Source organism: Salmo salar, chromosome ssa20, assembly GCF_905237065.1.
Source record: "Salmo salar chromosome ssa20, Ssal_v3.1, whole genome shotgun sequence".
Taxonomy (NCBI): Eukaryota; Metazoa; Chordata; class Actinopteri; order Salmoniformes; family Salmonidae; genus Salmo; species Salmo salar.
The window spans coordinates 56,095,174-56,120,054 of record NC_059461.1 but is presented as its reverse complement, the minus strand read 5'-3'; the positions used below and the strand labels follow the sequence as shown (position 1 = coordinate 56,120,054).

General features: G+C 44.8%; 1 protein-coding gene and 1 non-coding gene across 7 annotated transcripts in view; both read left to right on the top strand.

The window, feature by feature from the left end:
- The window catches only part of LOC106580873 (huntingtin-interacting protein 1), a 40,200-nt gene extending 25,589 nt beyond the window's left edge, over positions 1-14,611 (top strand). For 4 of the 6 annotated variants that reach the window (XM_014162391.2, XM_014162393.2, XM_014162390.2 and 1 more), the window contains 17 exons: positions 22-138; positions 279-290; positions 560-661; positions 1,591-1,785; positions 1,897-2,044; positions 2,294-2,380; positions 2,862-2,969; positions 3,309-3,445; positions 9,721-9,831; positions 10,026-10,084; positions 10,338-10,431; positions 11,026-11,126; positions 11,358-11,463; positions 11,683-11,806; positions 12,002-12,063; positions 12,136-12,253; positions 12,366-14,611. In XM_014162391.2, the coding sequence (XP_014017866.1) occupies positions 22-138; positions 279-290; positions 560-661; positions 1,591-1,785; positions 1,897-2,044; positions 2,294-2,380; positions 2,862-2,969; positions 3,309-3,445; positions 9,721-9,831; positions 10,026-10,084; positions 10,338-10,431; positions 11,026-11,126; positions 11,358-11,463; positions 11,683-11,806; positions 12,002-12,063; positions 12,136-12,253; positions 12,366-12,376 (1,692 nt within the window). In that variant the 3' untranslated portion in view covers positions 12,377-14,611. The remainder of the gene's footprint in view (positions 1-21; positions 139-278; positions 291-559; positions 662-1,590; positions 1,786-1,896; positions 2,045-2,293; positions 2,381-2,861; positions 2,970-3,308; positions 3,446-9,720; positions 9,832-10,025; positions 10,085-10,337; positions 10,432-11,025; positions 11,127-11,357; positions 11,464-11,682; positions 11,807-12,001; positions 12,064-12,135; positions 12,254-12,365) is intronic. The other 2 variants (XM_014162394.2, XM_014162392.2) reach the window with 1 other exon arrangement.
- LOC123729356 (small nucleolar RNA SNORA16B/SNORA16A family) lies at positions 2,434-2,540 on the top strand. The gene has a single exon (XR_006761142.1). It is a non-coding gene; the product is annotated as a small nucleolar RNA SNORA16B/SNORA16A family (small nucleolar RNA).
- Positions 14,612-24,881: the final 10,270 nt, after the last annotated feature.

Below are 24,881 nucleotides of genomic sequence, written 5' to 3'. Positions count from 1 at the left end.
TTTTTCTGTTCGTGGCTTCAGAATGCGGAGGTGACTCGTCAGATGACGGTGGCGCGGGCGGCTGAGGACGAGGTGGACAGCGTGAGGAGAGAGATGCAGGAGAAGGTCAAGGCTGCCAAGGAGGCCGCGGAGAGACGGGTGAGGGCGAGGCACACACTCCCACAGGGATGCACACCCTCCTGAAATACTGTGTGTACACTATGTATCACCTCTTTCTGTTTACTCTCTCCCCTTTTTCCCCCTCTCTCTCTCTCCCTCTCTCGCTTTCTTGGACACAGAGGACTTCAAATGTAATATACTTCACTTCTTCATACTACAGTACATTTTCAACTTTTTCTCCATCTGTCTCTGATCATTTAATTGTGTAACTGAGATGCCTTGCTGTACATGTGGGAGTTAGAGAGGTAGAATAGACGGAGGTAGAGAGATGGAGTCCTAGCAAATAACATGCGTCTTTGTTTCTATCTCTCTCTTCTCTCTTTTGTCCTCCCCTCTCTATCTATCTGTCTCTCTCTCTCTCTCTCCACTCTCTGTCTCTCCCGCCTCTGTCCCCCTTCAGGAGCAGGAACAGGTGGATCAGCTGCAGGAGTTGCAGAGAGAGCTGATCTCCAGCAGGGCGGAGCTAGACACCCTGAAAAGCACCATGGCCTCTTCCCAACAGGTAGCCAAACTCTCTAACCTAAAACTCCCTTGTGTCCTCTACCCAACCGTACACTCCTTATCTCCTCTCCACCCTGAACACTCACCCAACAGTACATTCCTCCTCTCCACTCTACCCCACTTTACCTCACCCTGACACCTTCAAATTGTCTTTACTCTGTTTTCTATCTTTACATTCCACAACTCCATGTTACTCTTCGACCCATCTCTGTCTGTGTATGGTGCCAGTGTGTGTGGAGAAGGTTGTGTGGAGCGTCGGTGCAAACCTCGATCTCTGCGTGATCCCGACGCTGTGTAGTCCTACCAGGCCATGAATGTCCAATTACCATTCCTCCTCTCCATCGCCCATCCCTCTCTCCACTCTCCCACTCCTGTCAACCCCTATTTCTGAATCAACTTCTCTCTCGCCCCACCCCCTTCTCCTTCTCTCTTACACGACCACTCCCTCCTGTCCTCACACACATGCTCTGTCACTTTGTCACACATTTCACTTACAAACTCTTTCTTCCCGTCTCTCGTTCACGTTCTTGTTCGCATGCTCAGGAGGGTGCCCACGTACAGGCGAGGGAGAGTAGAAGAATGGCAGTTGTCATATCCACATCTCATAGCACTTAGGGCGTTGTCTCTATTAGGAGTGTATAGTGTGTGAGCCTTTTCGTTCAGTTCAGCAGGGAAACACAGGGATATGTACGATCCTAAAATACTGTGTATGTATGTCACACTCTTTCTCCTTTCTCTTCTCTCTCCCCCCTCTCACTCATTTTCTTCCCCCCCACTCACTTTCTCTCTCTACTTCTCTCCCCCCCTCACTCACTTTCTCTCTCTACTTCTCTCCCCCCCTCACTCACTTTCTCTCTCTACTTCTCTCCCCCCCTCACTCACTTTCTCTCTCTACTTCTCTCCCCCCCTCACTCACTTTCTCTCTCTCAGTCGAGTGAGGAGCTCAGTTCTCAGTTCTCGACAATGGAATCGGAGAAGGTGGAGCTAGCGGAATCCTTGTCGAAGAAAGAGGAGGAGCTTGCAGGCCTGGGGGAGGAGCTTGAGCGTGTTCAGAGCAGCCTGGCCAGTGAGAGGGAGAGCGGCGTGAAGACCGCCGAGGCCCTACAGAACCAACTCAATGAGAAGGTGTGTTTTAAGGGAGGCAGCTGCGTGTGTTTGTGTGCGTGTGCGCCTGTGTGTCAGCCTCTCGGTGAGCGTGTGTGATATCTGATTCTCTCACTGACCCTGTGTGGATAGGAGACCAGGGAGCAGGCCCTGGAGAGCCAGCTGGTGGCAGCCCGCTGGTCCGCCCTACAGGGGGCTGTGGAGGAGGCAGAGAGGATAGTCCAGGACTCACTGGCCCAGCTTGATGACCCAGCACACATCAGCTGCACCAGCTCTGCAGGTCAGCCCCCTAACCTTCTCCAACCTCTGTCTTATGCACACCTGACTCCAGCTTTGTTCCTGTCTGTCCGTCTGAAATGATGCCACATTGTGAAACCCATGCTGGATGTGTGTGTAACGCCTCAATCTACTTGTACATGTGTTCCAGGTGTGATGTAGGATGATGTCCCCCTCATAAGAGTGTGTATGTATGTTTGTTTGTATGGTGGAAGATGCCTCCCCCCTCACTGTGTACCCTCGTTGTGTGTAGACTACCTGGCGTCCAGGTGTCAGGCCTCTCTGGACTGTATGGCCAGACTTCACTCTGCCAGAGACAGCTACCTGGCAGACAACACAGGTCAGACTCAGAACTTACTCCCCTAGTCAGCTTTGTGTCATCACAATCTACTTTCAGGCACCTATCGAAGCTGTTGTTGTTCTTGTGTAGCAGACAAGGTCAAAAGGCAGACAAAAAACGTTACTTTCACCGACGGCCGCTGTGCAGTGAAAATAAAGAAAAATCCTTGAATGAGTGGGTGTGTCCAAGCTTTGACTGGTACACATATATTACTTGAAGAAAAGTTCTTTTTTTCAGTTTCTTGCCCACATGAAAGATCTAGATTTCTATTGTCTACTTGAATATAATTAAATATGTTGTAGGTATTCATTATTCAGCCACTTTGTGGACTGTGGAGGTTGATAGTAAAGTGCTTCTTTATAGCTAAAATACAGGGTTTTTCAGCATTCCAGCCTTCAGGTACTTGAAAATAAAAGTAGCATAGCCTGTTGATTGTGTTTAGGCTTTATAGTAGTTTGACCTTTGACCCTTGGTTCTCCAGGTGTGTCGGAGCTGGTGCGGGCAGTGACCCATCTTGCCCACCTGGTGGGTGACACCATTGTTCAGGGCAGTGCCACCTCTCACATGGTGCCAGTGGAGCAAGCGGACGGTGAGTGTGAGCTGTCCCTGTGTCTTTTCAACTGAAATGTGTACTCACACATCCAGGACAGGAATGCTCCATCATTTTAAATAAAGTTTGATTTTATCCATGTCTTACAAAAAAAAAACTCTACATCCCTATATACATCTGTTAGAGAAGTACTGATAATGCACAGACAGGCAACGATAACCTAGCCTGGTCACCGATCTGTTTGTGCTGTCCGTCACTGGGTGACAATGACCATCGGCGTTGGGAGACTGCACAAACCGATCAGGGACCAGGCTAGCGGTTAGCCACCCACTTCCTCTAAATCTCCATACTGTGTCTGTATTCCCCCCACACACACAGCGTTGTCAGACAGTGTGAAGGTGTGTGGGGCCGAGGCCCTGGCCCTGCTGGCTCAGATGAAGGAGCAGGCAAGCCTGGCAACGGCAGATGGCGCCATGCTGAGGGCAGCACTGGATGGCATCCTGGCCACCGCAGAGGTCAGTCCAGTCTTTATGGTCATACAAGTTTTGTTGTTATTGTTGCTGCTTTATTCTTAAGAGTAAATATGAGTACATAGTACAGTTTAGGTGCAAATTACAGTAATTTGATCTCATGATAACATTAGATTATTATACAATTACTAGCAAATTAAAAGGAGGAGGAGAAAAACATTATTTTTATACTTTGCAGTTCCCAGGTTACTGACGTTGATACTAACGATACAGAACCATTGAAAAACCTGTCAGGCTGCAGGGATGAAGGGATTCATGTATAAACTTGAATAGGCTACATGTCCATTTTATCTCAAAGTGAACTAGAAAAAGAAAACAATAAGGCTGTTATTAAACACTTGGCATCTCATCAGAAGAAGAATCACAATCGAAAAAGAACAATCACAAGTTGACTACATGTTCAAAAGATTCTGTACTATGCCTACTGGCAAACTGTCAATCTACTTTCAGTCAATCTACAACAACCTACCTCTTGCTTAAAAGCTGCTATATCTCTCTTACTGCGTATCTCTCTCAAGATGCCGACACTGATCTTGTAGGTCTCCCTGGCGGTTGGTGCTGCGTTATGTACACGTCTTCCACAACATAGACGTCTACATGACGCGGGTCATAGGCGATCGTAACAATGATCCGATCCATGTTCTTCTCTGCAGTAAAGGGTTGTGTGTTATCACAAATGGCATCATTTGGCAGGCTTCTAGCATCGGGGTTGATATCTGGATTGAGGCTGCCCACTGCAAAGTAGAGTCGTGTGGCCGATCAATTGCTGGGAGTAGCCCCTCGGTGATCCCAAAGTAACGGAAGCCATAATGCAGTGCGCGTGCGTTAAATCATATAACATTTTATTAGTCACATGCGCCGAATACAACAGGTGTAGAACTTACAGTGAAACGCTTACTTACAAGCCCCTAACCAACAATGCAGTTGAAAAAATATGAATAAGAAATAAAAGGAACAGGTATTTAAAGAGCCGCAGTAAAATAACAATAGCGAGACTATATGCGGGGGCACTGGTTAGTCGAGGTAATTGAGGTACTATGTACATGTAGAGTTATTAAAGTAACTATGCATAGATAATAACAGAGAGTAGCAGTGGTGTAAAAGAGGGGGTGGAGGGGGCAATAGTCTGGGTAGCCATTTGATTATATGTTCAGGAGTCTTACGGCTTGGGGGTAGAAGCTGTTTAGAAGCCTCTTGGACCTAGACTTGGCGCTCTGGTACCGCTTGCTGTACGGTAGCAGAACAGTCTGACTAGGGTGGCTTGAGTCTTTGACAATGTTTAGGGCCTTCCTCTGACACCGCCTGGTATAGAGGTCCTGGATGGGTGGAAGCTTGGCCCCAGTGATGTACTGGGACGTACACACTACCCTCTGTAGTGCCTTGCGGTCGGAGGCCGAGCAGTTGCCATACCAGGCAGTGATGCAACCAGTCAGGATGCTCTCGATGGTGCAGCTGTAGAACCTTTTGAGGATCTGAGGACCCATGCCAAATCTTTTCAGTCTCCTGAGGGGGGAATAGGTTTTGCCATGCCCTCTTCACGTTAGTTTGTTGGTGATGTGGACACCAAGGAACTTGAAGCTCTCAGTCTGCTCCACTACAGCCCTGTCGATGAGAATGGGGGCGTGCTCGGTCCTCCTTTTCCTGTAGTCCACAATCATCTCCTTAGTCTTGATCACATTGAGGGAGAGGTTGTTGTCATGGCACCACACGACCAGGTCTCTGACCTCAGCCTATAGGGAGGTCTCGTCATTGTCGGTGATCAGGGCTACCACTGTTGTGTCATCGGCAAACTTAATGATGGCGTTGGAGACGTCCCTGGCCGTGCAGTCATGATTGAACAGGGAATACAGAAGGGGACTGAGCACGTGCCTCTGTGTTGAGGATCAGCGTGGCGGATGTGTTGTTACCTACCCTTACCACCTGGGGCGGCCCGTTAGGAAGTCCAGGATCCAGTTGCCGAGGGAGGTGTTTAGTCCCAGGTTCCTTAGCTTAGTGATGAGCTTCGTGGGACTATGGTGTTGAACGCTGTAGTCAATGAACAGCATTCTCACATAGGTGTTTCTTTTGTCCCGGTGTGAAAGGGCAGTGTGGAGTGCAATAGAGATTGTGTCATCTGTGGATCTGTTAGGGCGGTATACAAATTGGAGTGGGTCTAGGGTTTCTGGGATAATGGTGTTGATGTGAGCCATGACCAGCCTTTCTAAGCACTTCAGACATGGCGTCAACCAACAGACATGTGCGGCCGTTGATGGTCAGCTGTTGAGCGACGCCGTAGAGCAGCTTGAGGCCGTGACGTGTATAGCTGTGGCCGAACTCTATGGTTCTCAGGTCATTAATTGATTGGAGTTATCTGACGGCTGAAGAGACTTTGACCAGGGACAGCAACTGGAGGACCGAGCAGACCAGGCCTTTTCTGTCCATGGTGAACGTTGGTGTAGCTAAAATCTTAGCTGGAATCTGGATGATTAGGAGTGCAGATCTGGTCCCCAACTCACCATTTTATGGAAGAATTTGGGTATGTCACAACAGTACTTACTCAATCAGTGACTGTTATGGGGATGAGGAGCAAACTCCCATGTTTATTGTCTTGGTAATAATGGGGGGCATGTTAAATTTGCTCAAACAGTAATTGGTTACATCATTCAAGTAGATCTAAATGCATATTCCCATGAAACTGATTGAGATCAAGTGGTTGGCCTAATTTGGTATTTGTGAATATTTATTTGAGCCAATATGTGTAGGCATAGGCAGATGTTTCATGGAGGATGCATTTATGCATATTTTAAAATGGTATTATTCAATGGTCTAATACAGTACAAACTTTGATTGAGAAACGATGATGTAACGCATTTATTTTGCGATCTGGCACCTAAAAAAATGTCAGTACACCACTGGTTAGGTCCCAGCATTTGTTGGGGACTAGTGTCCACCGGTGTTTGTTTTATGCCTTAGACATGGGCTCTTGTTTGCCATGTCACTTGGAAGTTTTATGATATATAAAGCTTTATGTGAAGAATTAGTGCTGCTGTCCACTCTCTGGCCTGCCATGGTTGTGAAATTCTCTGACACGGTTGTGACATACCTCACCTGCAAGCTCCTGTTACCTACAGTACCAGTCAAAAATTTGGACACAGATACTCATTCAAGGGTTTCTCTTTATATGTACTATTTTCTACATTGTAGAATAGTAGCGAAGACATCAAAACTATGGAATCATGTATTAACCAAAAAAGTGTTCATCCAAATATATTTTATATTTGAGATTCTTCAAAGTAGCCACCTTTTGCCTTGATGACAGCTTTGTACACTCTTGGCATTCTTTCAACCAGTTTCACCTGGAATGTTTTTCCAACAGTCTTGAAGGAGTTCCCACATATGCTGAGCATTTGTTAGACCGCAGAGTGAAGGAAAAGCAGCTAACTCATCCAAAGCCATCTCAATTGGGTTGAGGTCAGGTGATTGTGGAGGCCAGGTCATCTGATGCAGCACTCCATCACTCTTCTTTGTCAAATAGTCCTTACACAGCCTGGAGCTGTGTTGGTTCATTGTCCTGTTGAAAACAAATGATAGTCCCACTAAGTGCAAACCAGATGGGATGGTGTATCGCTGCAGAATGCTGTGGTAGCCATGCTGGTTAAGTGTGCCTTGAATTCTAAATAAATCAGACAGTGTCACCAGCAAAGCACCATCACACCACCTCCTCCAAGCTTCACGGTGGGAACCACACATGCGGAGATCATCTGTTCACCTACTCTGCGTCTCACAAAGACACGGCGTTTGGAACCAAAAATTTGGACTCATCAGACCAAAGGACAGATTTCCACCGGTCTACTGCTCGTGTTTCTTGGCCCAAGCAAGTCTCTTCTTCTTATTGGTGTGCTTTAGTAGTGGTTTCTATGCATGAATCAGGCCTTCATGGTTGAATTGTTGCAATCTCCTCTGAACAGTTGATGTTGCAATGTGTCTGTTACTTGAACTCTGTGAAGCATTTATTTGGGCTGCAATTTCTGAGGCTGGTAACTCTAATGAATTCATCCTCTGCAGCAGAGGTAACTCTGGGTCTTCCTTTCCTGTGGCTGTCCTCAGGAGAGCGCTTGACGGTTTTTGTGACTACACTTTCAGAGTTCTTGAAATTTTCCGGATTGACTGACCTTCATGTCTTAAAGTCGTTTCTCTTTGCTTATTTGAGCTGTTCTTGCCATAATATGGACTTGGTCTTTTACCAAATAGGGCTATCTTCTGTATACCACCCCTACCTTGTCACAACACAGAAATGGGTTCAAACGCATTAAGAAGGAAAGAAATTCTACAAATGAACTTTTAAGAAGGCACACCTGTCAATTGAAATGCATTCCAGGTGATTACCTCATGAAGCTGGTTGAGAGAATGCCAAGAGTGTGTAAAGCAGACATCAAAGCAAAGGATGGCTATTTTGAAGAATCTCCAATATAAAATATTTTGATTTGTTTAATCTCTCTGGGAAATGTGGGACACTATTCAACAACCAGTGAAATAGCAGGGCGGCAAATTCAAAACAACAAAAATGTCATAATTGAAATTTCTCAAACATTCAACTATTATATCCCATTTTAAAGATACACTTCTCGTTAATCCAACCACATTGTCCGACTTCAAAAAGGCTTTACGGCGAAAGCATAACATTAGATTATGTTAGGACAGCGCCGAGACAAGAAAAACCACACAGCCATTTCCAAGCAAGGAGAGGCGTCACAAAAAACAGATACAGCTAAAATGAATCACTAACCTTTGATGATCTTCATCAGATGGCACTCATAGGACTTCATGTTACACAATACATGTATGTTTTGCTCGATAAAGTTCATATTTATATCCAAAAACCCCATTTTTACATTGGCGTGTAATGTTCAGAAATGTTTTGCCTCCCAAAACTTCCAGTGAATGAGCACATCAATTTACAGAAATACTCATCATAAACGTTGATAAAATATTAAACTGTTATTCAAAGAATTATAGATACACTTCTCCTTAATGCAACCGCTGTGTCAGATTTCAAAAAAACTTTACAGCGAAAGCACACTTTGCAATAATCTGAGTACAGCGCTCAGAGACGAAACCAAACCCGCCATTTTGTGGAGTCAACAAAACTCAGAAATAACATTAAATATTCACTTACCTTTGATGGTCTTCATCGGAATGCACTCCCAGGAATCCCAGTTCCCCAATAAATGTTCATTTGTTCCGATAAAGTCCATATATATGTCCAAATACCTCCTTTTTGTTGGCGCGTTCGGTAGAGTACTCCAAATGCACTGTGCTCGCGCAGTTAAGTTCAGACGAAAAGTCTAAAAAGTTATATTACAGTTCGTAGAAACATGTCAAACGATGTATAGAATCAATCTTTAGGATGTTTTTATCATAAATCTTCCATAATATTCCAACCGGACGATTCCTTTGTCTTCAAAAAGGAAAAGGAACACAGCTAACTCTCACGGGAGTGCGCGCCACTGAGCTCATGTCATTTTCTCATTCATCTGACTCCAGGACCTCTTATTCTCTCCCCATTCACAGTAGAAGCATGAAACAACATTCTAAAGACTGTTGACATCTAGTGGAAGCCTTAGGAAGTGCAAAATGGCCCCACAGACACTGTATACTGGATAGGGAATCACTTGAAAAACTACAAACCTCAGATTTCCACACTTCCTGATTGGATTTTTCTCAGGTTTTTGCCTGCCTGCCTGCTATATGAGTTCTGTTATACTCACAGACATCATTCAAACAGTTTTAGAAACTTCAGAGTGTGTTCTATCCAAATCTACTAATAATATGCATATCCTACCTTCTGGGCCCCGAGTAGCAGGCAGTTTAATTTGGACACGTCATTCATCTGAATTTCCGAATACTGCCCCCTGTCACTAAAAAGTTAACACGTTTTTGGTTACTACATGATTCCATAGGTGTTATTTCCTAGTTTTTATGTCTTAACTATTATTCTACAATGTAGAAAATAGTAAAAATAAAACCCTTGAATGAGTAGGTGTGTCCAAACTTTTGACTGGTATTGTAGGTCTACTAAATTTACCGAAAGTCCACACCCTGCAATCATTCTGAGAACCTCAACTTCCTCACGGGGAGGGGGAGGGGGAACTGACCCATGTCCTTATCTTTAAAAACATTTTGTCGAAATGTCAAACTGACAGCATCTAGGGGCACCACTAAAAACAACAAATCCAATGCCACCTCTCTTTTTCTCTTATCTCCCTCTCTCTGGTCTGTAGAAACTGCGTCCTCGGGGTCTGGAGCTGCAGCAGGGGGAGCTGGGAGATCTGGTGGAGCAGGAAATGGCTGCCACATCGGCCGCTGTAGAGTCAGCAGCTGCCAGGATAGAGGTAACCAGCTCAACGTGGGTGTGTGTGTGTCACCACCATCACCAAGGAAGAACCAGAATAAAACAGAAGTGTGTGTGTGTGTGTGTGTGTGTGTGTGTGTGTGTGTGTGTGTGTGTGAAAAGAATCCTCTGGTTTCATTTTACATAGTACCAACCAAAAGGTGTCTAATTTCCTCTATTGTATCCTATTGACAGGACATGCTTAACAAGTCGCGTGCTGTCGACACAGGGGTTAAGATGGAGGTCAACGAGAGGTGAGTCTCCCACTCCTGGGTTGTGTTCATTAGGCACCGAATGGAAGAAAACGGACTGAAACAGGGAGGGACTACCTGGACGTGTCCAGTAAGAAACGCTCATTTTTTTTCATACCCTTTTACATCGTTTTCATCGCGTGCCCTAATGAACACAACCCTGGCTTTGAGAATCACATAACTTTCAAATGAGTGAAACGTTTCATATCAAGATGTGGAGCTGCCGATCGAATGTGTCCTCTATCACCCCCCATAGGATCCTGGCCTCCTGTACAGACCTGATGCAGGCCATCAAAGTGCTCGTGCTGTCTTCCAAAGATCTGCAAAGGGACATTGTGGAGAGTGGCAGAGTGAGAAACAGAAACCTATCATATGTGCATAATAATATAATATACGGAGTGGCTGCGGTTCCGGATTTTCTGGAACCTGACTTGCCGGGGCTATTGATATGGAGATTTATGCGCATGTGCTGTATTTTGTTTTATTTAGATGCTGCCCTCTCTGCTGCCTATGTAGCTTCTGCTCAGTGCTCCCACTCCCACTTGACATGGAGGGGGAAATGTCATATTGTACACTAAAGATATGGCCGACATGTTCCAACTATGCATTCCATGCCTCAAGCTTTTTTTTTCCTCCAAGGTGTTATGGCTCAAACCGGTGCACCTGGCCCCTACTTCCATACCCCCTTCAAAGGCACTTACATCTTTTGTCTTTCCCATTCACCCTCTGAATGGCACACATACACAATCCATGTCTCAAGGCTTCACAATCCTTCTTTAACCTGTCACCTCCCCTTCATCTACACTGATTTGAAGTGGATTTAACAAGTGACATCGATAAGGGATCATAGCTTTCACCTTGTCAGTCTGTCGTGGAAAGAGCAGGTGTTCCTATTGCTTTGTGCACTCAGTGTATATTCCAATATAATATTTTTTTCCCGTCAGGGGGCAGCATCCATGAAGGAGTTCTATGTCAAGAACTCTCGCTGGACGGAAGGCCTGATCTCAGCCTCCAAAGCCGTGGGCTGGGGCGCCACAGTCATGGTGTAAGTAGTATCACCCTTTCTCTTCTAACTTAACCTTGTATTACAGCAGTGTTGTCACTTTTCCACAACACCATCGTATTCTGGAATACACTCATTTAGGCCAGAAGATTTTCCTGACTACATGACCTGACCAGAAAAAAACTCCACCCCATACTGTATAGCCTATAACCGTTGAACTAGTAGCATGATGTACTACAGTACCCATAATGCTTTGCGTAATATATCCCATAGAGATGCAGCAGACCTGGTGGTGCAGGGCAAGGGCAAGTACGAGGAGCTGATGGTGTGTTCGCATGAGATCGCAGCCAGCACTGCACAACTGGTGGCCGCATCCAAGGTGAGACGGTACTTCTTGTATGTAATGATTTGTGGTAACTCAAACTGTGTGCTTGTGCGTGCGTGTGTGCGTGAGACACTCACTCACAACCGGATCTACACATGCCAAGTTAGATCTCTCTCATCACTCAGTATGTCAACCATATCTCTACATGTGTTTAAGACACACCCATGACCCATTCCCATTGGTAACCCATCCACTCTCTGGTCTGTTGGGCAGGTGAAGGCAGACAAAGATAACGCCAACCTGGGCCGCCTGAAGCTGGCATCCAAAGGGGTCACACAGGCCACCGCCGGGGTTGTAGCCTCCACCAAGTCCGGGAAGTCCCAGATCGAGGAGAAAGGTGAGTGGATTAACAGTAGCGTGCCCATGGATTTACACAGTGAGAGATCAACATGACATGTATTGTGACTGAATGTTTTGTGAGCGAATGCTGAATTTCTTTCTCTTATCTTCATCTCCCCCTCCTTTCTCTTCATATGTCCCTCCCTTTTCTCTCTCTCTCCATCTCTCTCCCTCCTATGACTGTGTGCTTCAGACACCATGGATTTCTCCAGTATGACCCTCACTCAGATCAAGAGGCAGGAGATGGACTCACAGGTAAGAGCAATGTGGGGTGGCTGAGTGTGTGTTACAGGTCTAAGTAAACTGTGTTTTTGTGTGTGTTGTCAGGTTTCTGTTCTAGAGCTGGAGACAAAGCTGCAGAAGGAGCGAGAGCGTCTTGGAGAGCTAAGGAAGAAGCACTACGAGCTGGCCGGGGTGGCCGAGGGCTGGGGGGAGGAGGACGAAGGTGCGTATGTGTGTCTCAGCGTGATTACGCAGAGGTACTATGGCAGAAATAGCGATTGTGTGTAATTGGTTGTGTTGAAGCCCAGTCTAATATCCCTCTATTCTCCTCACAGGTACAGGTTGAGGTCTGCTCCCCACCTCTCCTCCAACGACAAGACTAACTTCTCTCTCGCTCTGCCTCTTGCCCCATTTATACTCTCTTTGGTCTTTCTCTTTATTTTTTAATCTTTTATGAAAGCCAAATAAAAAAGGTGCTTTTTAAAAATGATCTTGTTCCCAGCGGCTTCTAATTGGACATTGATGAGGAGGGAAAGTGGCGGGATGGATTGACTACCTGCCTGGCCCGTCCCCCTCGACTGTTGAGAAATACCACACCAGCTGATGGTTCCTCTGTCTTCTACCAAGTATTTATTTCAGTTCTCCAACGGTTCACTTTGTCCCAGTCGGAGCACCACCAGTGTGACTGTGGAGCGACCCACCACGAGCACAAGTTCTTCACAACCAGACATCCTACAATGCATTGCACAAGGGACAATCCCTCATCAGAGGGAGACTTGACTGATTTCCACATAGACCCCACCCCCTGCCCTCCCCCTGCCTGCCCATGTCTCATCAGTGCAACGAAAACGGGCGTGTTTTTCTCCCACTCAATGGTTGTGTTGCGTTGTTATTCTAAGTGGTAGGGGTTGTTAACTTGTACCCTGTGTTAGAGAGCTAACCCCTTCCCACCCTCACTGCCTCCCCACTTTTCTTTTCTCTTTGATCCTCTTTTTCTACTCACTGTGAGCTTTTACATCTCTAACACAAACCCCATCTAAGCTATACGCCCACCGGGATACGGACTTATGCCTTTTCACCTCCTGTTTTAAAGACCATGATGACTGTTGTTGTTATTATTATTATTATTAGAGTTGACTGTTTAGACGCCCAGCTACCCTGTGGATACAAAAAAGCCCAGGAATATTTAATGGGGGTTTAGGTTTGCTAAAGGCACAAGTGTAGCATGTCTGAGCAGCCAGAGGACTGTTGCTGGAGTTGAAGCTAGAGATGAAGTGGTGTGTGTGTGTGTGTGTGTGTGTGTGAGACGGTCTGGGGCTGCTTTGAACCCCTGGTTGTGTTCATTAGGCACAACACGGAAGAAAAGGTAGTACCTGAACGTGTCCAATATGAAACGCTTGTTTCCGCTTTCTAAACGGTATGCTACGCCGTGTCCTATTGAACAGGACACTGATCATGCTGGACCGTTGAATGGCTGTGGCTCTGAGCTTCATGGTGTCTAACGTCGCCGGAAAAAGGACTTCCTTAAGCTGGTGTCTGATCATTTACCCTTCTCCACTGCACTCCCCCCTCATTGATTTGAAAGGAATGGACTTGTGTAAGAAATCTGGTGGAGTGAGCAAGTAATAAGCAGAAAGGTAGGGAATTGGAACGTCGCCCTACACACCCACACTGCTGGGTTCTTATCAGCTTCCCCAGACGACGTAGCTGTAAAGCCTAGGAAGGGAAACCAACAACTTCCATCATCTGTCTACACTAGCAATAACACCTGGGCTGTGTTCATTAGGCACCAAATGGAAGAAAACGGACTGAAACAGGAAGGGTATACCTGGACCTGTGTAATATGTTAAATTGTCACACGAGGGCAGTGTTGCACAGCAGAGCTACCACATTAGAGACTCATGAATTCTCCTCGCCTCTCTTGCCAGTAGTCACTACTGCTCTTCAATCTGGCTTTATGAAAAGTATTGGGAATATTGTATGTTGTCGAGTACACCATGAGTTAGATTAGTAGGGTTTCATCCAGTATTTGTTTTCCTTTCAAATACTTTAGCTGCGCTTGATTGAGCTTGCCTGGCGCCATGGAACCAATGAAATAGTCCCAAATGTACTTCAAAACACGCCCATGTGGCACTCCAGTCAGGCTCAATGAAACGCAATGCAATTCAAAAAGTATTCAAAAAAATGTATGAATCCTATTTGGACCCTGATCTGGTTTAATCACAGTATACTTTCTCTGTGTGTGATGCTCTTTGAGTTTGTCTTCCTGTGTGTCTTAATGCCCCTTTTGAGGTCTTATTATTCTGCTCTGCTTTTGGTTGTTTTATATAAAAAGTTGTGACACTGGGTATTTAATAATGATTTAACGGTGTACTTCCTGGTTATTGTCCTCTCACCCTTTGGTTTGAGTCTGTAGTCCAACCAGCTCAGCCAGCCTTTCAAACTGCCGCTCACTGTAGTCGATGAGAAACAAACAGTACTCAAAATAACATTTAAATAATGTCTTTGTATGATATGCTAAAAACTATGTATGTGCGTATAATTTTTTCAGTTTTTAAAATTAAATATTTCAACTCATTAATATGACAAACCTGTTTTTTTTTTTTGTTTTTTGCTCACTTCAATGCAGACTGACCTCGGCAAGCTGTCACCATTTTTTTTTTTTTTAAGTACTTAAAATGTTCATGAATATTTAATGTTTAAAACCCTTAAGTGATTAGGAAAATGTATCATTCAAATGATTGAGTGACTCGTGGGTTATTTCCAGATAGCCCATCCCATTCCTCTTTTAGGACGTTATCTCATGTACTCTTTCTAAGGATTCTACGGGATGTAATGCACTTGGGGAGAATTATTATGAAACGTTTGAATCATAGTGATTGATACAGGAGCTGTAGGATGGATGTCTGGCTGTGTACTGTCAGGAACGGTCAAGAGTGGATTGTCTAACATTTAATAATTGTTTAATGTAGCAAGATGAACTAAGTTCCTTCTGTGAGTTGTACAGTAATACTGTTATATAAGTGAGATTAGTTGTGGACGGAACACTGTTGTTTAATGTCAAGACAATGGAACTAAAGGTAGGTGGGGGGGGTCAAACCATACCTTTCATATCACTCAATCTATTCAGCACAGTTTTGAATAGTAGGGGTATAGTATTTACACAGTATTAACATCCATTGTTACTGCTATAGTATACAGTAAGATGGACTGGAGAAAGAACATATCCTCTTTCAATGTTCAGCTAGAGCCTTTGTGGAAAGTATTGATTTGATTTCTTGCATGGAAAAACAAAGTTGTGGTCCTTTTTAACTGTCTCCCATTGATCTGAGAGTAGACTAATGCACCAATATCCCGATTTCTTTTCCACTCATTAAAGGCCTGTTTACAAATACCAAGAAACGTACCTGATTTCAAGTCAATTCCGGACATCTGTATTTACTAAGACATTGCTGCCAACATCAATGCCCAAGAAAGTACACTGTTGGTTAAAGTTATGTACAGCCGTTTAGCATTTGTCTTCTTCATTCTTTGAACACCGCTCCTTATTGTAACACAAGGCTTCTGTGAGGTTGCCTGTCATGTAGATCAGGGAATCGTGTCTGTCTGCTCTATTCATTATATTTCTGTCTGGAACATTCTGAACATTTCACCTCATGGAATAGACCACAGTATCCAGCCTAATAATTAGTCAATCCTAATCTGATCGCCCTTCATTATATCTGCCAGCTAGACTGCATGGCAAGGAAGACCTACAGTATCTCAATCTGGGGTATCACTGCAATTCCATAAAACCCTCAGCGCTCATCAGTCCTGGAGGGAAGATCTGGTTTTGCGTGTGTGAGTGTGTGCGTGAGCGACAATCTAAAAATATACATTTCAAAGTGGAAAATGAGTATGAATGAAAGTATATAATCTGAGACAAATGTGGAGATTACAACAATCTCTAATCTAGAGGGAAAGTATGAACTACAGAGGGTAGTGCGTACCGCCCAGTACATCACTGGGGCCAACCTTCCACCCATACAGGACCTCTATACCAGGCGGTGTCAGAGGAAGACCCTAAAAATTGTCAGACTCCAGCCACCCTAGTCATAGACTGTTCTCTTTGCTACCGCACGGCAAGCGGTACCGGAGCGCCAAGTCTAGGTCCAAGAGGCTTCTAAACAGCTTCTACCCCCAAGCTATAAGACTCCTGAACATATAATCAAATGGCTACCCAGACTATTTGCATTGCCCCCCCCCCCCCTTACTCTGCTGGTACTCTCTTATCTATGCATAGTCACTTTAATAACTCTACCTACATGTACACATGTACATATTACCTCGACTACCTGGTGGCCCCGCACATTGACTCTGTACCGGTACCCCCTGTATATAGCCCCGCTCTTGTTATTTTACTGCTGCTCTTTAATGATTTGTTACTTTTATTTCTTTTTTTAGGTATTTTTCTAAACTGCATTGTTGATTTTAAGGGCTTGTAGGTAAGTGTTTCACTGTTGTATTTGGCGCATGTGACAAATACAATTAGATTGGATTTGAACCTGCATTAAGTCCTGAATCAGTTTTTTTTTCAATCTCCCACACACTTCTATACTGCATACACAGACAGCAGTGCAGTACCATTCTTCATTGTGAACAGGCGTCAGGCTCTACATGTTCTTTCTCTGTGTACTGTACTGTACTGGTGCTGTACTGTAGGCCTCAGCTATGGCTGATCTGTGTCTCCTTCCTGCCTGAGACCAGACCCGAGCACCCTGCGAAGAAATCTGACCACACGCACACACCAGTGTCTGTATTCCTTTTTTAAAATATTAACCAGAGTTTACCCAATGTATACATTTATTTTCAATTGTTCATTATCAATGTTCTGTACAACACTGTGGCGGATGCTGTTTGCTCAGCTGTTGTTTGGCTGATTTGTGTTGTAGACTTATGCAGTGTTGTGTCCTCTCTAATCCATTACAAGCAGGGAGGGGGAGGTGGACAGGGAGGTGTGATGCATGGCTCCAAGAGGCTGAGCTATTTTTAGTTCCCTGCGGTTGGTTGGGAGCTGAGCAGGCACTAGGCTATATAAAATCGAGAGAGCTCTCCCGCTATACTCCGACGACTGAGGTTCTCGTCATGATGCCTGGATGGACCCCATGTCCCAAACAACACATCCATTCAGACACTACAGCCCTCTAGTTGCTGTCATCACAGATGTTGATCTTGACAGGTTTAAAAAAAAAATAATTGTCATCTGAAGAAAATAAGGTCTGGGTCATTTGATCAGGTTTTATTTATCGGATAGTGACTCTGGTTCTGTTGTGTAGTGCTTTGGGTATATGAGAAAAACAATATATCCCACTGAGGAAAACTGGACAATGATAGTAGAACAATGCCCGTAACAGCACATGCAGAATCCCAATATCAGATGGAGTCTAACTAACCGTTACATGCTAGCTCATTTGTAGGATGTGTGTTATCAGTAGGGCAAGGAGATTTTTCCTGACCACATGACCTGACCAGGTAAAATCATTTTTGCCTAGCTGCGTCACAAGACTTTGTTGTAGAGTTGACCTTTTCCTCTACTTGGAACCAGGTGCTGTAGTCTTTTACAGGGTTAAAGCCCTAAAAAAGGAGCCCTTATTGTGAAGCCAGGCCATGTGAATGTAATCACTGTTCAATGTTTGTGTGAATAAGGGTGTCAGCCATAGGAACAATAAACTATGATCAAACCCAGCCTGCCTCACTGGAGGCCTTTTGATTACATTGTTTTCGCTTGCCTTGCACATTGAACAAAAGTCATTGTGCATAGTTAGCATTGGCTCGCGAAACTGCCTCTAACTTCCTTCATACTGGACACAGACGTAGACACAGAAATTGTATCCACAAGTTCATCTGACTGGGGACGTAGATGAATTTCCAAAATCCCGAAGTATCTCTTTAACAGACTGTTCAGTAACTGTCCAGTGACATGAGGTCACTGGACAATAAAATAAAGAGCTGTCTCTCCTCTAAGGGCTGTTGTTCTTGAAAGCAAACAAACAAAACAGCAAATGATGCTGCTTTCTCAGGGGCGATGATGTTTCACCAACACATACTGAGACGGAGTGCCTCCTGTTCACTGGACAGCTTTTAGAGGTTAGCCGAGTCCCCGGTGAGTTCCTTATGGTGAGATATCACACCAATATACTCTTTAACAAGTAGGGAGGCAGTGTTGCGGTTCGCTTTTAGAAACTCCCAATGAAAACCATACATCTTTAAGAAGAACAGAGGGAATGTTACCAGCTCTAGTCACAGTTCACAGGCATAGGACCGTTTTGAGTGTTGTTTCTCAATCTGTTCACAGAAAGATGATTTGACGCTTGTGGGTTTGTCGTGAAGCCTTGTACGGCTAAAAGGAGCCGCAAACGAGCAAGGCAATGAATTAAGTAGGAGGGTAAACTACATTCATTGTGTTTTCTTTCCCTGCTATAGACAGCCAGTCTGTGTGGGTTGGTTTCTGTCCTCGGGCCGGGGCAGGGAAACAGTAGGAGCAGTGAAATGTCAGGAAGCGAGTCCTAACTCGCCCTCTGCGTCGGCTGTGGGTCTGTACGGAGAAGACTGGCTGATTGACGGGATGATCGGGGGAAGTGATGATCACACAATGATATGAATGAACAAGTCCAATCATTCATTCAACCTCTTCAGATATGTGCATCCTCTTTCTGTAATCAGGTTGTACAGTATATGTAGTAGGCAGGGGTACAACTTTGGTTTTAGAAGTGGGAGGGATATAATATATATATATATATATGAATGACATGGTGGCTGGAACCAAAATGTACATACATATAAATAGCAGAAAACAATGGCAGCTTTACCTTATCTATAGCAGATCTTGAGGACTGACTACATCACCAATTCTAGCCTCATCAAAAGCAAATGTGATTATTTTATCTCAACCCATGCTGTTTTAGTTGGAACGGGAACAGATTTTAGGGGAGAGTGTGTGTGAGCTGATGTCACACCTACAAATAGTTTCTGTATATTTCTTACCTATCCCCTCCTTTCTCACTCTCCCTCTCCTATGCTTTTCCTCCCTCCCTTCTCCCTTGCTGTCCCTCTCCTTTCACTATCTTCTCACTTCTCTCTCTCTCTCTCTCTCTCTCTCTCTCTCTCTCTCTCTCTCTCTCTCTCTCTCTCTCTCTCTCTCTCTCTCTCTCTCTCTCTCCTTCCCCTTCCAACTTGTCTCCCCTGGTGGAGGGGTTTCCAGGGGAGGCTTGGTGCCAGGCTGAGAAGGGGCTCCGCTGCCCGGCCGGTCCGCCTCTCTCTTAGATCATTGCAGCAGATGTTGCTATGTTTGCATTGGGCCCGATCTCTTAGCAACCACACAGGCTCTATTTTGTGGAGCTGTGGCACAGTGGTAGGAGCTGGTGTTGTGCACTGTCTGTCTGTCTGGACTCGGCCTTTACACCCTCAGACCAATGGGCCATAAATATGGCGTTGTGAAACAAACGGATAGAGTTATTCTGTACTATGAATAAAGTAAGAAAGGAAGCACAAGGCATTTGCTTCACCAAAGTGCTGCTTTAGTTTAACCTGTGGCAGCAATTGCACCCATCAGCTATTGGCCAAGAACAGTTATGAAACTATGTGAGCCATACTGTATCACTCACACAGCCTTCGTGAAGGTACTGTGTTGCCTACTACCAGGGGTGCAACTTTCACTGGGGACGGGGCGACATGTCCGTCCGTCCCCCCCCCCCACATTCTGAAATTACATTTTTATCCCCTGGAGTTTTATCATTGGAATGTGATACAAAACGAGGAAACGGTGTGCTTTAGGACCATGCGGCCACCTCCGAGCAGTTGGTTAGGCTGTTTGGAGTGTTTATCCGACTGGATAAAAAATATATACATTTATACAATACCAGTCAAAAGTTTGGACACAGCTACTTATTCAAGGGTTTTTCTTTATTTTTACTATGTTCTACATGTAGAATAATAGTGAAGACATAATGCCAAGAGTGTGCAAAGCTGTTATCAAGGCGAAGAAGGGTGGCTACTTTGACGAATCTCAAATATAAAATATATTTTGATTTGTTTAACACTTTTTTGGTTACTACATGATTCCATGTGTTACTTCATAGTTTTGATGTCTTCACGATTATTCTACAATGTAGAAAATAGTCAAAATAAAGAAAGACCCTAAAATGAGGCGGTATGTCCAAACCTTTGACTGGTACTGTATATGTTCAGTGTATCAACATAGAATATGACAGACCAGAGCTATATATATATATATACACTGCTCAAAAAAATAAAGGGAACACTTAAACAACACAATGTAACTCCAAGTCAATCACACTTCTGTGAAATCAAACTGTCCACTTAGGAAGCAACACTGATTGACAATACATTTCACATGCTGTTGTGCAAATGGAATAGACAACAGGTGGAAATTAAAGGCAATTAGCAAGACACCCCCAATAAAGGAGTGGTTCTGCAGGTGGTGACCACAGACCACTTCTCAGTTCCTATGCTTCCTGGCTGATGTTTTGGTCACTTTTGAATGCTGACGGTGCTTTCACTCTAGTGGTAGCATGAGATGGAGTCTACAACCCACACAAGTGGCTCAGGTAGTGCAGCTCATCCAGGATGGCACATCAATGCGAGCTGTGGCAAGAAGGTTTTCTGTGTCTGTCAGCGTAGTGTCCAGAGCGTGGAGGCGCTACCAGGAGACAGGCCAGTACATCAGGAGACGTGGAGGAGGCCGTAGGAGGGCAACAACCCAGCAGCAGGACTGCTACCTCCGCCTTTGTGGAAGGAGGAGCAGGAGGAGCACTGCCAGAGCCCTGCAAAAGGACCTCCAGCAGGCCACAAATGTGCATGTCTGCTCAATCGGTCAGAAACAGACTCCATGAGGGTGGTATGAGGGCCCGACGTCCACAGCTGGGGGTTGTGCTTACAGCCCAACACCGTGCAGGACGTTTGGCATTTGCCAGAGAACACCAAGATTGGCAAATTCGCCACTGGCGCCCTGTGCTCTTCACAGATGAAAGCAGCTTCACACTGAGCACATGTGACAGAGTCTGGAGACGCCGTGGAGAACGTTCTGCTGCCTGCAACATCCTCCAGCATGACCGGTTTGGCGGTGGGTCAGTCATGGTGTGGGGTGGCATTTCTTTGGGGGGCCGCACAGCCCTCCATGTGCTCGCCAGAGGTAGCCTGTCTGCCATTAGGTACCGAGATGAGATCCTCAGACCCCTTGTGAGACCATATGCTGGTGCGGTTGGTCCTGGGTTCCTCCTAATGCAAGACAATGCTAGACCTCATGTGGCTGGAGTGTGTCAGCAGTTCCTGCAAGAGGAAGGCATTGATGCTATGGACTTGCCCGCCCGTTCCCCAGACCTGAATCCAATTGAGCACATCTGGGACATCATGTCTCGCTCCATCCACCAACGCCACGTTGCACCACAGACTGTCCAGGAGTTGGCGGATGCTTTAGTCCAGGTCTGGGAGGAGATCCCTCAGGAGACCATCCGCCATCCTCATCAGGAGCATGCCCAGGCATTGTAGGGAGGTCATACAGGCACGTGGAGGCCACACACACTACTGAGCCTCATTTTGACTTGTTTTAAGGATATTACATCAAAGTTGGATCAGCCTGTAGTGTGGTTTTCCACTTTAATTTTGAGTGTGACTCCAAATCCAGACCTCCATGGGTTGATAAATTGGATTTAACTTGATTATTTTTGTGTGATTTTGTTGTCAGCACATTCAACTATGTAAAGAAAAAAGTATTTAATAAGATTATTTCATTCATTCAGATCTAGGAAGTGTTATTTTAGTGTTCCCTTTATTTTTTTGAGCAGTGTATATATATGGTCTGGTCTGTCCTTAGCCTATTTCACCATCATATTTTATGTCACTACCATATTCTGTTCTATACAGAAGGAACATGGACCCTGATACTTGATCCCATATGGAAGTACAGTGAGGGAAAAAAGTATTTGATCCCCTGCTGATTTTGTACGTTTGTCCACTGACAAAGAAATGATCAGTCTATAATTTTAATGGTAGGTTTATTTGAACAGTGAGAGACAGAATAACAACAAAAACATCCAGAAAATGCATATCAAAAATGTTCTAAATTGATTTGCATTTTAATGAGGGAAATAAGTATTTGACCCCCTCTCAATCAGAAAGATTTCTGGCTCCCAGGTGTCTTTTATACAGGTAACGAGCTGAGATTAGGAGCACACTCTTAAAGGGAGTGCTCCTAATCTCAGTTTGTTACCTGTATAAAAGACACCTGTCCACAGAAGCAATCAATCAATCAGATTCCAAACTCTCCACCATGGCCAAGACCAAAGAGCTCTCCAAGGATGTCAGGGACAAGATTGTAGACCTACACAAGGCTGGAATGGGCTACAAGACCATCACCAAGCAGCTTGGTGAGAAGGTGACAACAGTTGGTGCGATTATTCGCAAATGGAAGAAACACAAAATACCTGTCAATCTCCCTCGGCCTGGGGCTCCATGCAAGATCTCACTTCGTGGAGTTGCAATGATCATGAGAACGGTGAGGAATCAGCCCAGAACTACACGGGAGGATCTTGTCAATGATCTCAAGGCAGCTGGGACCATAGTCACCAAGAAAACAATTGGTAACACACTACGCCGTGAAGGACTGAAATCCTGCATCGCCCGCAAGGTCCCCCTGCTCAAGAAAGCACATATACATGCCCGTCTGAAGTTTGCCAATGAACATCTGAATGATTCAGAGGACAACTGGGTGAAAGTGTTGTGGTCAGATGAGACCAAAATGGAGCTCATTGGCATCAACTCAACTCGCCGTGTTTGGAGAAGGAGGAATGCTGCCTATGACCCCAAGAACACCATCCCCACCGTCAAACATGGAGGTGGAAACATTATGCTTTGGGGGTGTTTTTCTGCTAAGGGGACAGGACAACTTCACCGCATCAAAGGGACGATGGATGGGGCCATGTAGCGTCAAATCTTGGGTGAGAACCTCCTTCCCTCAGCCAGGGCATTGAAAATGGGTCGTGGATGGGTATTCCAGCATGACAATGACCCAAAACACACGGCCAAGGCAACAAAGGAGTGGCTCAAGAAGAAGCACATTAAGGTCCTGGAGTGGCCTAGCCTGTCTCCAGACCTTAATCCCATAGAAAATCTGTGGAGGGAGTTGAAGGTTCGAGTTGCCAAACGTCAGCCTCAAAACTTTAATGACTTGGAGAAGATCTGCAAAGAGGAGTGGGACAAAATCCCTCCTGAGATGTGTGCAAACCTGGTGGCCAACTACAAGAAACGTCTGACCTCTGTGATTGCCAACAATGGTTTTGCCACCAAGTACTAAGTCATGTTTTGCAGAGGGGTTAAATACTTATTTCCCTCATTAAAATGCAAATCAATTTATAACATTTTTGACATGCGTTTTTATGGTTTTTTTTGTTGTTATTCTGTCTCTCACTGTTCAAATAAAGCTACCATTAAAATTATAGACTGATCATTTCTTTGTCAGTGGGCAAACGTACAAAATCAGCAGGGGATCAAATACTTTTTCCCTCACTGTATATCCAAGACCAACATAGCACGCAGAACACATCCAATACAGGTATCAAGGTGATGCTTTAATTGACCAAGTTCCAATGATATTGTCACTCCTAACTCCTACTTTACAAAAGACACTAAAATTGAAACATTTTTAAAGAGTAAAAAAGTAGTAAATATCGTTCAACCGACGAGGGCTATACCAGAGAAAGCATGGCAAGAATCCAAATCATATGACGATCATAGATAAGAGACATTACATATTACTATTTACATTTAGTAACACAGTCAGATTTACATATATTATAATTTATGTATACAGTGCCTTCGGAAAGTATTCAGACCCCTTGACTTTTCCCACATTTTGTTACATTACAGCCTTATTCTACAATTACATTTTTACAAATTACATTTGTAAAAATCCTCAGCAATCTACACACAAAACCTAATAATGACAAAGCGAAAAAAGGTTCGAGTTTTGCTAATTTATAAAATAATACAAAACAGAAATACCTTATTTATATAAGTATTCAGACCCTTTGCTATGAGACTTGAAATTGAGCTCATGTTTCCATTGATCATCCTTGAGATGTTTCTACAACTTGATTGGCGTCCACCTGTGGTAAATTCAGTTGATTGGACATGATTTGGAAATGCACACACCTGTCTATATATAAGGTCCCACAGTTGACAGTGCATGTCAGAAAAAAAAACAAGCCATGAGGTTGAAGGAATTGTCCGTAGAGCGCAGAGACAGGAATGTGTCAAGGCACAGATCTGGGAAGGGTACCAAAACATTTCTGCAGCATTGAAGGTCCCCAAGAACACAGTGGCCTCCATCATTCTTAAACGGAAGAAGTTTGGAACCACCGAGACTCTTCCTAGAGCTGGCTGCCCGGACGAACTGAGCAATCGGGGGAGAAGGGCCTTGGTCAGGGAGGTGACCAAGAACCCGATAGTCACAGACAGAGCTCTAGAGTTCTTCTGTGGAGATGGGAAAACTTTCCAAAAGGACAACCATCTTTGCAGCACTCCACCAATCAGGCCTTTATGGTAGAGTGGCCAGACAGACCCACTCCTCAGTAAAAGGCACATGACAGTCCGCTTGGAGTTTGCCAAAAGGCACCTAAAGATTCTCAGACCATGAGAAACAAGATTCTCTGGTCTGATGAAACCTGGCACCATCCCTACGGTTAAGCATGGTGGTGGCAGAATCATGCTGTGGGCATGTTTTCAGCGGCAGGGACTGGGAGACTAGTAAGGGTTGAGGCAAAGCTGAACGGAGCAAAGTACAGAGAGATCCTTGA